At 42.1% G+C, this 16048-nt stretch overlaps 1 protein-coding gene across 1 annotated transcript in view; it reads right to left on the reverse strand.

Moving 5' to 3' along the window:
* The window catches only part of FRMD4A (FERM domain containing 4A), a 422369-nt gene extending 413483 nt beyond the window's left edge, over nucleotides 1–8886 (reverse strand). The window contains exon 1 of the mRNA XM_006872593.1: nucleotides 8794–8886. Within this exon, the coding sequence (XP_006872655.1) occupies nucleotides 8794–8886 (93 nt within the window). The remainder of the gene's footprint in view (nucleotides 1–8793) is intronic.
* Between the last annotated feature and the right edge of the window lie 7162 nt (nucleotides 8887–16048).

A 16048-nucleotide genomic window follows, 5' to 3' on the forward strand; every position in this document is an offset into this window, starting at 1 on the left:
GACCCTGTACAGGGTTTCCGAGGGTGTAAATCTTTACGGGAGTAGAAAGCCTCATCTTTCTCCCGCGGAGTGGCTGGTAGTTTCGAACCGCTAACCTTAAGGTTCGCAGCCCGATTCGTAACCACTACGCTAGAAGTAAATAGCTGTAAGAAATTAAATAACTGTTGATACACTAGGTTTGGGTCACTTAAGGGGGACTAACCAATCTGTGGGAAATGATCTTCAGTGTGATTTGTGAACTAGAGGACTGGAGTCCCTGATAGTCCATGTTCTTTCTTCTCCAGAGAGGCGTATATTTATAGAAGGAACAAAACCTTATGCAGGATGAGGGGGTTGGCTAATAATATGTGTGAATACACTGATCTGTCTGAACAGTTCCATGGCTGTCTGCTTTCAATGGTAATAAATATCCACTAAAAGCTGTCTGCTGTATGTGTTTTTGGTAAAGTCTCACACTTCCTCTGCATGAATACATTCAGAATGTAAGCAACACACACTCAACTCTATAAAGACTCTGTTGTATTCTGAATTCTTAAGTAATGCAGCTTAGCAGCTGTGATAATGTAATGGTTTGCAAAATAATAGACTGGCAATACGTCAACCTGGAATAACACATCAAATAATGAATAATGTGGGTGCAAAGAGGTTTAATTTATACTGTGTTAAAAATACTGCTCCAGAAATATCACACTATTTCAGTCTCTCCAAGACAAAAAACCCTTTCACCTCAAATATTTGGATGATTGTGGTAAAAGAGAATGCTTTCTTGTATCCTTTTTTTTTCCCACTAAAATTTGAAATTTACACTTTAATTTATGAAAAGATATAATGCTAATCTGAGCAGTTGCCCACACACAAACTTTGTTTCTCCTGGAATCCATGGTATGTGTTATAGATTGGATTGTGTAACCACAAAATGTGTGTCAACTTAGTTACAGCATGGTTCTCAGTATTATGTAATTACCCTCCATTTTGTGATTTGATAGAATTATTTTATGGGTTATAAATTCTCACCTCCATGATCTTAGTTAGGCAGGACTAGAAGTAGTTACGTTAAAGAGGCGGAACACAATCTGCAGGATTAGGTTGCATTTTGTGGTGATCTCTTTTGAGATAAATGAGATGAAACAAGTGAGTAGAGATGACAGGTCCCCCGTAGACCACCAAGAGAGAAGAGCCAGGAGTTGAGTCTGTCCTTTGGACCTGGGGTCTCTGTGATGAGAACCTCCTAGAACCAAGAGGCACACAGAGAGAACTTCTTCCTCTAGAGCCAGTGCCCTGAGTTTGGATTTCTAGACTTTTCAACGATGAGAGAATCAATTTGTATGATAAAGTCACCCGCTTGTTTTTCTGTTAAAGCAGCTCTAGATAGCTATGACAGCGTGATATTAGAGCTCAGAATAAACAGAAGAGCATTCATTTTCTCAATTTGTATCAACAAATAGGAGTGAACACATTTTCTACAAGCACTAATGGGAATGGTGGTAATTCAACACAGAAATTGATGTTTATGCCTTCATTTTGATCCTCTTGCCAAAGTCTCTCACTGAGGGAAGTTTACAGGGATTTGCAGATTTGATTCAATCTCTCATTTAGGAAATATGTACTGCGCTCCTGTTATGAACTAAAGAGCTCTGGTGGTATAGTGGTTAAAGTACCCCCCCACCTCCACCCCCAGTTGCTAACCAAAAGTTCAGCAGTTTAAATCCACCAGTGGCTTCACGTGAGAAAGATGTGGCTGTTTTCTTCCTTAAAGATTTCAGCCTTGGGAACTCTAAGGGGCGGTTCTACTTCATCCTGCCAAGCCCCTCTGAGTTAGAATCCACTCAATCAGTGGGTGTTGAGTTATGAGCCAGAAACCAAGATGTGCTGTTTGCCTTCAAGAAGCTTCTCATAACATGGAGAACTGACACATAGAAAAAACAAAATTTCATGTAGTAAGATTCGTGCACTGAAGTAGAAATACAGAACGCTTTGGGTGCCCTTAAAGAGCTCTGGTAGCACAGTAGTTAAAGTGCTTGGCAGCTAACCAAAAGGTGGTAGTTTGAACCTACCTAGTGGCTATGTGGAACAAAGAACTAATCTACTTAGTGGTTATGTGGAGGAGAGAACTTCCATAAAGTTTACAGCTTAGAAAACCCAATGGGAAGCTGGGCTCTGTTACTTGGGGTACCTATGAGTTGGAATCAACTCATCCTCACATACAACCATGTGGGTGACCACAGGAGGAGCATCTATTTAGACTTGGTGAGGATATGGGATGCCCAGAAAGGCTTTCCACAAAAAGTCACCTCTTAGGCTGAAGGGTGTGAGTAAGAAGATAATGGGGGTGGGAAGAGACAGCAATGTAGTTGGCAGGAACTCAGACAAGCTGAGCACGCTTGGAGTATGAATATAGAGAGGAGAGGCATGATGTAAGAAGAGGCTGGAGAGGTTAGCAGGATACTGATCGGGAGGGAATTTATGACTCCATATGAACATCTGTACTTATCCTGAGGCAGGGAACCACAGAAGCGTTCTTGGTAGATTCTCTCGGTAAACAGAACTACATTCTAGAAAGATCACATTGGTCACGGCATGGAGTATGGTTGAAGGTAGACCAAGACTGGTGACCATTAGAAGGCAATATCCAGGTAAAAGCCGATGGCTGTCTGAACTGAGTGGTAGCACTTGGTGGCTGATTGGATTGGTGGCAATAGAAAGCAGAGATGCCTAGATTCTGCTCTGGGCATTTAGGTGGCGGGTGGTGTTGGAGGAGGAGCAGGATGACAAATTCCAATTTGGATATTGAATTTGAGGTGCTAATATATCCATGAGAACAGAGTTGTCCAGTCTAGGGTAGGATCTATGGGTCTGGATGTTTGAGAGGATAGATAAAGGAAGGTGAACCATGCCCTCCCACATAGATGAACATCCTTAGTAATGGTAAGATCCTGTGCCCACCCCACCCCCACCCCCTTATTCTTACAGCTAGAAAATCAGAGGGTGAAACTGAGGTCAGGCAAACTGCCAGAATAAATCAGACTCCTTATAGGACAGCATTTCAGCATCTTGGGATGTAAAGACGTTCTAGCTTCTCAGCTTCCTTGAGTCCAAACTAGAACAGGCCTATGGACAGCAGCATATTAACGGATTTCACCTGCATTAAAAGTCACAAATTAAAACAACACAGTGTGGGTCACATTAAAAATCTGTCCACTTATTCTTAGATTTTGGACCTGTGATGATACTCTCCAACATAAAACCTTTTCCTCACATTGTAGGATTATAGAGGTTTAATAGATATTTTTTCCCAATGGCAAACTCCAAGATAACATTTCTACATTTTCTGTTTACTTAACTAATGTATATGCAAAGGAACTTTACAAAGTTCATGAAAAAGTGGGATTAAAAGATAAATAGAATTTTCCATGAACTTTTTGAAGTCTGCTTGTATTTATTAAAATCTCCTATGAAGTTGATTTTTACTTTTGGAAGAAAAACACCCTGCTGTAGAAGGAAGAAAACATACTGGGGTATCTGAGCTTAAGTAAGTTTAGTTACTTGTCATTTGTATACAATGACTTTGAAATGCTTTCTTTTTCATGTGTCTTACATAAAATTGGTAACCCAAAGAAAGTTAATGCCCAAAACACTGTTGGTCTTGACTTTATCTTGTGAATAGTCCTCTCCAGGTGACAGAGGTGCCTGATTAAGTTTTCACAGAGTTGTAAGTTATTAAAAATACACACTAAGTGTTCCTACACACATAGGTAAGCAGACAACAACAAAAGTTTACATTATAGTTCTAATTGTCTCCATGAACTACTACTAACTCCTTTGCCATGAGATCAGAAGAAATGATAGTGCCCTGCTACCATTGCTGAACTTTTTGGTCAAGGACCCAATAGATAGACCCTGATCAAAATGAGGAAAATCGATCAAAAGATCAGAACTTCAAATTCGTATAGTAATTAGACTTACTGCTTTGACTGAGACTGGGGGTAACACCCCCCTTCCCCCCCACCCCCGACAAATCTATTGCCCAAAATAATCTTTAAACATTGAAGCCAAACTATTCCATGAAGGCTTCATTAAACAATCCCAAACCCAAACCCAATGTCAAGTCAATTACAGCTCACAGTGACCCTGTAAACAACAGTTTAGGTCGCTTCATTAAGAATGTTTGCCTTGAGCATCGCATTTTATTACTAATATGAGTTAAACTGATAACAGTTCATCTAAAGCATAGAAAGGGCAAAAAGTCTTAATAAATGATGATGAAACAATATGGGTGATACAATGTGAAGAATATGTCATTGGACGGTTCCTGTAGAAATCAGGAATGGGTGTATGTTTTGTTGTGTCACCAAAAAATAGAAATACATTGTACAACAAAGGTGCCTATCACTCATTTATTGTTTTCTATGTACCATGTATTGTATTTGACTTTTTAGTACCTTATTCCTGATGTTTAACAACTAACCTCAAAGGTAGTGCAGATGAATAAACTGCAGAAGGTATAGGTCACAAGGGAGGTTGAAATCAGTTCTTGGAACAAGATTGCCCCAAGCCCTACTCTACTCTGTAGCATCTAAATTGTCTTTATCGTTACTTATCTTATGGCTTGCTTACAAAATCTTACCAAACTAATTGCCCTCGTGTCAGTTCCAAAATCATGGCAACACAGAGTAACACTGAGCTCATAGAGCTCTCTTGGCTGTAACCTTGACAGAAGCAGATAGCCAGGACTTCCTTCTGAAGTGCTAGTGGGTGGGCTCAAATCACCAACCTTTCAGTTAGCACTTGAGAGCAAACTGTTTGCGCTACTCAGGGATCTCAGCTTAACTATAAGATATGAGATCCACCCCATACTGTGACTTCAAGTAGAATTTGTAGATAGATCAGGACAGGTGTGTACAGTATTTATTTAGCCTTACTTTAGTGCAAGAAAGGTGATCTGGTGGCACTGTGTGTTAAACATTGGGTTCACAACTACAAAGATGGTGGTTTGAACCAATCAGCTGCTCCTGTAAAGATGTGCCATCTCAAAAATCCTATGGCGCTGTTCTACTCTGTCCTCTGGGGTCATTATGAGCCAGAATCAACTCAATGGCATTGGTTTGGGTTTTATCACAAGAAAAGACTCAAAGACTTTTCACTGTTTTAGCAGCTACATGTGCAGCAACTGAAAGGGTTCGTGATGAAAAATTTGTAGCCAGTAGGGGTTGGGGCAAGGGGCCCTGGTAACGTAGTGGGTTACGAGTTGGGATCCTTACTTCAAGGTCAGCAGTTCCAATCCACCAGCCACTCTGTAGAAGAATGATGAGACTTTCTGCTCCCGTAAATATTTACAGCCTCAGAAACCCTAAACAGGGTTGCTATGAGTCAGAACCAACTTGATGGCACACCACCACTACCACTAGGGGTTGGTTCAATCCTTTCAAAATGAGAGCAAATTTATAAAACAGTAAAGGAGAGTTGTTCATAAGTTGGACCTTTGCTACCCAGGGACTTACTGCTGACTGTATGTCCCTAGAGAGACGATTAAATCTTTCCAGGTCTTGGTTCTCCAGTTCATACATGACAAGAAATAATAGCGCCCGTTCTCTGTGCCTCACTAGTAGCTCTTGATTGTACAATGAGGTGATGGATGTGAAGGTGATGAAGTATGGGTGTTAGCATAGTTTAGTGTTGTGAGATCATAGAAACCAACCCCAATGTCTGTCACTCTCCAGGCTGCTGATGTACATGAAAAAGCTGTTGTTGCTTTTAATTCACCGAGTCCCAAGAAAAGTGAACGTTCTCAATATCTACCCTTAAAGCTGAGGCTGTGTCTTACCTTCCCCGCTGTCCTTTTGTATAAATATATACTTTGATTCTGAAATGGTCAAAAAGTCACCAGCAGTATAAAACATCCAGCTGGAATTGACATGACATCGTATATTCCAATAGGCCCACCTCTATTACAGTGCACAGTAAGATGGCAGAATGCCCCCTGCTTCTTCCGTATGGACAAAGTTAGTTTCCAAAGACCAGGTCATCATGTGAAAATGGAAGATGACCATATCAGATCACAAAACAGTGGGTGACTACATCATTACACAATTTCCAAATTTCTTCATTACATTACCATCAAATCACATCATTACATATCTGCCAAACCACTGAAATTCATGGTCCAACCAAGCTGACATATAACCTTAACCAAAACAGTCAGTGCTACCCTTGCCTCACACCTCAGAGTTTATTACTGCCAGACATGAAACTGGATCAACAGGAAAACGATTCAACAATGAACAGTGCTCCTGTGAGATGCTCACTGAAGAGCTGGAGCCTAAACTTCAGATTAAATGCAGACAACTGCTATGCAAGGGCATTGTGATCTTGCATGGCAATGCATGTCCACACACCTCTGCCCACACTGCTGACACTCTGAAAAAACATCATTTTGAGGTCTTAAGTCATCCTCCCTATACTCCTGATCTTGTTCCATCAGACTTTCATCAGTTTGGTCCCCTGAAAGCAGCCCTTCGAGGACAAAGATTCACCTCTGATGAAGAAGTGAAGACAGCGGTGCATTTGTGGCTCACAGCTCACCCTAAAACACTTTTTATTAAGGGAATATGAAAGCTTGTTGGCAGATAGATAAATTATATTGAAAAGAAAGGAGATTATGTTGAAAAAATGATGTATTTTCCTTTTCTAAAAGTTTATTAAAATAAATTCTCTAATCAGAGTATGGGTAATTTTTGACTTGCCCTTGTATTTCTACATTAAGTATTGATGGTTGGACTACTTTAGTAATAGAACATATTACATAAATTTAGTTTCTATATAGGTCAAAGAGTTTTCATCAAAACAGAAGATCACATTCAACGTAACTTGGTAAATTTGTAAAATTTGATATAATTGTTAGATCTAACACTCTAAATCTAGAAGGGAATATACTATAGGCACTTAAATATCTATTAGTTGACAATCCTGATACTGGCCACAAGAAATGTTTCAAAATAAGAATTTATAACCAACCAGAATAGGAAGTGAAGAAGTACTTGTCATTATTATCTAAACGGCATAAAAATGCAACTTGTCAAAAGTTAGGAAATCTAACCTGACTTGAAATTAAGATACCCATTGCCTTCAAGTCAAGTCCAGCTCACAGTCACCCTATAGGACACTAGAACTGCTCCAGAGGGTTTCCAAGGCTGTAAATCTTTACGGGAGCAGACTGCCCACCTTTCTCCTTAAGAGACACTGGCGGGTTGAACTGCTGATTTTTCGGTTAGCAGTCAAGCACTTTAATCACTGTGACACAGCCCCTCCTAATTTTAAATCCATAATTATACTTTTTTAAAATTTAAGACTCATTGAGTATACAATTAAATATACAAATGAACAAGTTTCTCTTGAGTTAAACTCGGACTGGACAGGCTGCTTCTCTCAACAGAGCTTTTTGTGATGCTACTATCCATAGTATTCATGAGGTCTTAGCCTGCCCCTTAACCTAAGATATCTTTCTCGACATCGACAGCTCAGTGAGGGGCCTGCCTTGATTTAAATAGGGGTTTTGGAGTTTATGGGATGGTATGGGAATGAATGAGTCCAACATCCTGATAGTTGTTGGCATGCTTTATGTATAAAATATCCCAGCTTTGGAGTCCTGATGTGGCCCTGTAGGGTAAGCACTGGACTGCTAACCAAAAGGCTGGCCAGTTCACATAACCAGCCAGTCCTTGGAAACCCTATATAGGGTCATTTTGAGTCAGAACCGACTAGGCAGCACTTAACAATAACGACATCCCAGCTTTAAGTACAAGCTGATTGCAGTAGAGAATCAGTGAAGAAGAGGAAAGAATGGTACAGGGGCTGAAATAACAGTGCCGAGGGCACAAGATCGGGCAGTGTTTCATTCCGTTGTGCATAGGGGTTGCTAAGCACAGGAACTAACTCAAGGACACCTACCAGCTACATCCCAGGAACTGCATTGTTGTTGTTGTTAAGTGCCATCGAGTCGGTTCCGACCCATAGCGACCCTGTACAGGGTTTCCGAGGATGTAAATCTTTACGGGAGCAGAAAGCCTCATCTTTCTCCCGCAGAGCGGCTGGTAGTTTCGAACCGCTGACCTTAAGGTTCGCAGCCCGATTCGTAACCACTACGCTACCAGAGGAACTGCATTAGTTATTCCTTTTTACTGTTTTACAGAAACTTCTCTTCCAGGGGCCACAATTAAGTATGTTTTCAGGAAATTGAGGCCAGATTCATAGCATTAAAATAAAGCAGATTGAAACAAAACAATACCAGTGTTAGCAATACCCCCTGAAAAAGACAGAGGGGCTTTGAAACGACTGGGAGTATTTTGAATTATCAAAGTTCCAAAGCTTCTTAGCATCATATCTTTCCGGTCAGATTTATTTCAGTCACCTAGCTGAGGAAATTTGCAGCCCCACTGCACTAATGAACAGGGTTCAACAAACATAAAATAGGTTTAGTGGCCCTGATGCTTTTCCCTACAAGCACGGACATCTTTCATACCCATTCCAGAAAGCAGGTCCCATCCCAGCTCCTCCCTCATCTTTCAGCTCTAATTACCTCACATACACAGCTGACAAAACGGTTTCAGACTTCTCATCAGTATCTGTTAAGGAAAAAAAGATACACGTGGCTTGGTATTCTCCAGCTCCAGGAACTTGAAAGTTTCAGGAAAACCTTACTAACCAAAGTGATGTTTTGTACAATGAAAACTAACCTCCCCCTTGCTTTGGAACGCTGGCTCTGTGAAAAGCAAACAGCCCGTGTGCCGCATCGCTTACCCTCTCCACGCTGCGTCTTCTTAGAGATCCATAAGGTATTTTCAATAAAAGTCTTTGGGACCTATTCGGAGCCACGGCAGCCTGGACTACCATAGTGAAGAACTGCGTGTGCGTGTGCGTGTGTGTGCGCGTGCGCGTGCGTGAGCGTTCCGAGCAACAGGAGAGATTACAAGCTTTCTTCGAAATAAACTGTGGTCTCCTGCTGATTCAAGTAAATGAAAGAGTTTTTCCTTCCACCATATGAGTCAAGATGTGGTTTGTCGTGTGTGTGTGTGTGTGTGTGTGTGTGTGTGTGTGTGTGTGGATGGTAGGTGACTGGAAAAAATAAAAAGAAAAGAAAAATAGCTCAAGTTCTGCAACTTCTTAAGCAGCCTGCCTTGAGTCTCCTCTGTCTGTCTCTGTGCTCTGGCTCAGTGAGTCTGCTATATCCCAGGGGTGGGCAGAGGACGCTTCGCAGGGAGGGGGGGTGGGGGGGAGTGATCCAAAAATGTCAACTCTGCTTCCCGTGGCTCCAGATGAGAACCAGGTCAGTTTACTAATCAGAGCTCTATCAGACATGTAGTATTCATTACATCACGTGACTCCCAAGCCCCCAGACCTACAGTAAGTCACATGCTCACCTAAAAAGACCATTTGGAATACCACCATCTGGTGAGGAGATTAATGGGAAATCCTACATTCTGATTTCATTCTCTCCTGGACACAGGAAAAAACATTTGAAAACGCATCGGGGACTTAGGGGAAATCCTTCTTTTTAGTCATAAATTGTATGTATGAATCTGAGTCTTCAACATGCATCGCTTTCTTTTTTTCCCGTTTTCTTGCTTTCCATTGCAAAGAGAATAAATGTATGCATATAATAATTATATTAGACACTTGAATGCAGTCCAAAAAGAGAAAGTGTGAGAAAAAGAAAATAATTTCTATCACATGCTTTGTATGACTCAAATGCCATATACTATACAGACTTGCATTTGTCACTTACTGATTTAAATGTTTGCATTATATAACATTTATTTTCATGTGTGCCAGTAAGCACGACCAAGTTAGACTTGCTTTTACAAGGTTCTGAAATGGACAAAATTCAGATTCTCCCATCACATTTGCCTATTTTCGAAACAGATCAGATGATACAATTGAGATGAAATCTTAATTTTTCTGTAATAGATACATGGCTCACCTATTTCCTCCCCATCATTATGCCTCCTTAAATCTGCTAACCTTTGTTGTTGTTGTTGTTAAGTGCCTTTGAGTTGGTTCCGACCCATAGAGAGACCTTATATAGAGTTTCCAAGGAGACGCTGGTGAGCTTGAATCGCCAACCCTGCAGTTTAAACTGTCTTTGCAGTCCAGCGCATTAACCCACAGCACTACACATTGTTATTGTTGTTGCTATGTGCCATGGAGTAGGTTCCGACTCATAGTGACCCTATACAGGGTTTCCGAGGCTGTAAATCTTTATGGGAGCAGAAAGCCTCATCTTTCTCCTGCGGAACAGCTGGTAGTTTCGAACTGCTGACCTTGTGGCTCGCAGCCCAATTTGTAACGACTACGTTACCAGAGCTTCTTGCACTACTCATAGAGCAGTGAAAATTACTATCAAATAAAATAAGGAAGGGGCTTTCACGATCTGAGACCTCTTCTTTTTGAGGCATTCCCATAGATGCTCAATTATGGGTTTTATGAAAGGGGTGGACTTTCCTTTGTCGTATTCCCATGTTCTTTGGTATCTGCCTGATAGTCCTCATGTGCTTGGTATCAGTTTTTATTTACGCCCTATAGACCAGGGCGTTACATTATTGGAAATGATGGAAAAGAAAGCTCTGTTTCTTCAGAAAATCTAATAGGAAATGGGAGGTGAAGTATGAAGTGAAGGACTGGGGATTTACACTGCTAGAAAATTAATCAGAAAAGGACACTGAGAAAGTGGGGTGCTAGTGGTGAGGGCGTGGGGGGATGGACTATGGGTATAGTCACCCAGCACAGACACACATTAAGAAGCAGTTAAAGAAAGCATCGGCTTGATGTGGGAAATTCCAAATATACAACAATCGGGCTTTGTTCACAATTGGTTCCATATGTGCTGTTGTTGGAGAAGGAGTCAGAGGGTGAGAGTAGGGGAGAGACTGGAGAAGTTGGAAACCTTTTCAGCCTGACTTACTGAGCCGCTCTGGTGGGGATGGTTTAGGGTTACAGGTCTTTTTCCCTCTTCCCCACTTCCTTCCTCACTGCCTGGTTTCAAACTGGTCTGCAGGAAAAGTAAATCTGGCATGTTGTTGTTAAGTGCTGTCAAGTCGGTTCTCATAGTGACCCTGCATAGGCTTTCTGAGGCTGCAAATCTTTGCAGGAGCTGAAAGCTTCATCTTTCTCCCATGGAGTAGTTGGTGGGCTTGAACCGCTGACCTTTTAGTACACAGTTCAATGCTTATCCTCTAGAACCACCTCATTCCCCCAAATCTGGCATGATACCCAATTATTTGGGCAAATCAACGAAATCTTTTCCCCTTATAAAACCTTCTTGCCTATGTAAAAGGAATTGTGGTGATGCAGTGGTTAAAATGCTCAGCTGCTAACCAAAAGGTCAGTGGTTTGAACCTACTAGCCTCTCTGAGGCAGAAAGATGTGGCAGTCTGCTTCCATAAAGATCTACAGACCTGAAAACCCGCTGAGTTGGAATCAACTGGACAGCAGCAAGTTTCGTTGTTTGGGGTTGACTGTGTAATGATTTTGAATCAAGGGGAGTCACTTTTTCAAAACACTGGTTTGCCTGAAGACATGGGATTTCTTCCTTCCGGTTCAGTTTGAAGGGGGAACTGATCAACTGAGAAGATGCTGTCTCCTCCCTGACCCAGTGCAGGGCAGAGCCCCTGGGAGCAGGGTTTATTTATACTTGACCAAATTCAACTTCCTGTTTCCCAGGGGTATTAATGAGTGCTTCACAGAAGAGCTGAAGGCTTCATGGCAGAGTTCAGACCATAAGGGACACTTTGATGAACTAAGTGCGAATGAAACAAAAACATATGCATTTGATTAAGGTTAAAATACATATAGAAGAGAATGTTAATGGAAAAATAATAACCCTAGGCCAAACTCCCACACATTTGAGCCCCATACATTCCACCTCCCCTGGGGTGGGGGGGCGGGAAGCAGGCTCATTTCTCATATCAGCACAAACCTCCTCCCAGCTAATGGGGAGTAGGAGGGAGCTTCCAAGTCCTCCCCAGTCACCATAGAGTAGGATGAGTAGGTGACCATCTACTCAGGGTGAATTTACGGCTTTCAAAAATCCTGCAATATCCTTCTGATTGTCATCCTGTGGGTATTCGAAATTTACACATTTAAGATGAATTATTTAATTCAAAGTATTGATTTCCAGAAGGCCATTACTGTCACGCAAATATGTTTCCCAACTGGGGCTGTACACTCAAACCTTAGCCCCCTATGCCCATATTAAGTAAGGTGAGGGAAACTGAGGTTTGACTGAGATCCCAGCAGTTGCCAGAAGGTGGTGGGAGGTTGCCAGAGCCTAACTCAACAAGGGAAATGAATGTCACTATCCACATTTCACCTCTGATGAAAATGGAGTTCAGAGAGGTGAAATCACTTGCCTAAATTGGCACGGCTAGAAACAGCAGAGCTAAGATTAGAACACTGGACAATTTGTTTGATTTGGGGGCTCAACGTGGTTCATTGTTCTCTCACCTCTCGCAGAAAACTTTATCACCTTAAAGTGTGGAAATGCATAACGGAAATAATGAAGGGGTCTCAAAGAGTTCATGGGAAAATGAAATGAAAAGATAATGGAATTTTCCCATGAATTTTTTTGAAGCCTCCCTCATATACCTGTTGTGTCCAACAAGGAAATGGAAAACTCGCTGAGTCTTTGAAAAGAAGAGATTTTTTCCAGGAAGTGGAAGTTGCTGGTGCTTTTCTGGAGTCTCCTAGAGCAGTGTGATGGAAGAGTTAGAAAGCCAGAATGAGCTGACAGGACAAAGGCACAGCATGAGATTGCCAGAACCCCTCTACCTGAGGAGTCAAGGGGAGCCAAGAGTCGCTAGAGCCAGGGACCAGGGTGGACTATCAGGTATGAGCCGCAGCCCCAGAAGAGGTATAGTCACTCACTGCTGGTGATACCATCCAAGCAAGGCGGGGGAACTACTTCTTCCTCACTAAACCAGTTGAGTCTAAGTCAAAGTAGAACTATGCATCTAACCTGTCTAGGAAGGGCTGATGAAATGAAATGCACATGGGTCTCTTGTGATACAATAGTGAATAACTGTTATCAGGACTGATTGTGAGGGTTGGAAATCTAAAGGTGGACATTTTATAGCAAGGAGGGGAGTGATTAACTTTTCAGTCTAGGAGCAGAGGGCCCTAGGACCATCAATGGAGAAGAGCGGAGAGCAGGACCCTACCCTGAGATAGAGGCAGAGACGATGATGTGGAGAGATGGAGTGGCTGGGGATTTGAGATCCAGAGAGGGAAAGGGGCTGTGTGCTGACTACCGGTGGGGGCAGGGGGGTAGGCTTGTAGGGTATACCTTTTGGTTGGTTGATTATGCATGGACAGGATTTTAACTATGGCAATGAAACGGTATATGATAGAATGAATGTAAAGCTAATGTTCTCCCATGTAAACTATCACATAATTCACAATAAAACATTTATTAAAAATCATCAAGCCTGTCTTCCAAGGATAGACTTGAATCGCCAAGTTTTTGATTTGCATCATGCAGGGATGCTTCTCCTTTCCAATTTCTGGCCAGGGTCCTCTGGGAGCTGAAGCCAGCCTGCATGTTTGCCCTATAGGGGGAAAGGAAAAGGGCAAGGGGGCGGGGGGGAAGGAAGGAGTAGATCTAAAGGTAAACTGGTACCAGAGACACTGGGACAAAGGATTGGGAATGGTGAATTTAGAGGTCACTGAAAGAGAACCAAAGGACAATTGGAAAATATTGGGAATAGAGTGTTTTACATCAAGAGAACATACTTTTGCCACAGTATCCGAAGAACAGCCTAATGGTCAATGGGCAGCTGAGAAGATGCCGCAGGGATGGGAGAATCAAAGAATTGTGAAGGAGATAGTGGCCAAGACCCACTTAGCTTTCCTCAACATAGGAGCCCCAAAGAACAGTTCCGAGCCTCCATAACTGCGGCTTTGATGTCTCTTGTAGCAGAGCACTTAGGCCTGGTAGGGTTTTGGTTTTTTTGAACTTTTCCTACTTATCTCAATGAAAATGTTGATTATGTTAAAAGCCTGGAATGAAAATGCATAATACATCGAATCATTGTGGTGGTGGTTGTGTGCCACTGAATCAGTTCCAACACCTAACAAACCTGTATAGGGTTTCCAAGGCAGTAAATCTTTACAGGAGCAGAAAACTTCGTCTTTCTTCTGCGGCACTGAACCATAGTTCAGGAAAATTAGTGGTCTCAACACCTCCAAGCAAGATGTCTCAGATCCAATGGGTATTGTTGGTAGCAGAACCCAGGACAGGACAGAGAGGCTTGAGATAACAGAAAGAAAGCATTTCACAAGGCTAATGTTACTGGGAAAAAGCCCTGGTGCCATTGTGGGTTAAGTGCTGGGCTGCTAACCACAAGGCCAGTTGTTCAAACCCACCAGCTGCTCTGTAGGAAAAAGATGAGGCTATAGAGATTTACAGTCTCAGAAACCCTCCATGAGATCACGATGAGTCAGAATCCACTTGATGGCAGAGGGTGGTGTTAGTGAGAGGCTACAGTGCAAGAGAGAACTGCGGATCTCACAGTCAGGCCTTTGACTGTGCCGGTACACTTTAAAGCATCCAGTTGTTTCAAGTTGATTCTGACTCATGGCAACCCCACGTGTCAGAGTAGAACTGTAAACCAACCATAATGATTGATTTTTTTCAGAAGTAGATTGCCAGGACTTTCTTCTGGAGCACCTCTGGGTTGGTAATGGAACATGTTAACCATTTCTACCACTCAGGGACTTTTGAAGGAAAAGAGTTAGGTTTAAACTCCTGCCAGTCCTAGAGAGAGAACAAGAGTTGCAAGCAAGATATCCCTTCTCTCTCCTTCCACACACTTCGAACCTAAAGGTGTCAGAGACAGCTCCTTTTCTAAGGGCAGAGGGGGAGACTCGCTGAAATTGAACCATACACGTGCACAAAGAAACAGATTCTTAACAAATTTGGAAAATTCCTAGAGTAGAAGGGGGACCTTTGGAGGGAAACCCTGTCTTCAGCATTCAATCACCCGCTTCCATTACCTCCTAACTCAGCTAACCTAGGTAATTCACGTCACATCTTATTAGAGTAAGCTGTGACTGGGGTTATACAAACAGAAATACTGCCTACATCCATAACGTTCTGTTTGAAAAGTGGCTAGAGTTTAGGCCATACATGAAACCCAGGATCCTCAAGAACAGGACCAAGGTGTCAAGCAACACTCCTATCACCAGAGCCCTCATGCACAGAGCCTGAAAGATTATCAACAGTTCACCGGTGTCTGAGAGCTTCGCGTTCTCCTGGTTTTAATGCAGGTTTTCCACAGACGTCCGTGTGACTTATCCATCTTTCCCTTCTCTCATGAAGGCATTTAGAAGTAGCTGGAAGTAGACTAAGATCCCTGTGTGCCACAAATAATTTGTGCTCAAATACTATAGGCATAGTGAACCACTTTCATAAAGTCAATAACACCTAATGGAACACTGGTACTCTATGTCACATGGGGTCGCCATGACCCAGAATCCACTGATCCGCAACAGGCGTGGTATTTTTGTTTTTTGTAGGCAGGATTCTAGCTGTCTTCAACGGACAGATCCATTCACCTTTCCCTCTCTGCCTCTCTCCCTTGTTGCTTTCCTTTTCCCCCATCCTTTCAAGTCCTTTGGTTTCATTAAAGCTGCATTCTAGGCTGAATTGAATAGTTCTTTTTTGAGCGGTGGGGTAGAGAAAATAAAAATGTTTGAACTGAATAGCTTGACTTGATGACTGATCATCGTTGCTGGTAAAAGGAGTGATGGAGTAGGATAAATGTGTCTAATGCTTCTGAGATGCCATTGTGTGCTACACCAAGCTCTATGATATTAACCTTGTGTTTGTCTAAATCAATGTTATCTCCTTTTATTGCTTACATCACATCATTCCTTCAACAATTACATTCACGAATGTGTAACTAAATAGTAACAGCACTCTTTGGAGCACATTTGATCATAGACACTGTTCTGAAGGATGCTGCGTATATTAAGTCATTGAATGCTCACACCTTATGAA

This window comes from Chrysochloris asiatica, unplaced genomic scaffold (assembly GCF_000296735.1).
Source record: "Chrysochloris asiatica unplaced genomic scaffold, ChrAsi1.0 scaffold00206, whole genome shotgun sequence".
NCBI lineage: Eukaryota > Metazoa > Chordata > Mammalia > Afrosoricida > Chrysochloridae > Chrysochloris > Chrysochloris asiatica.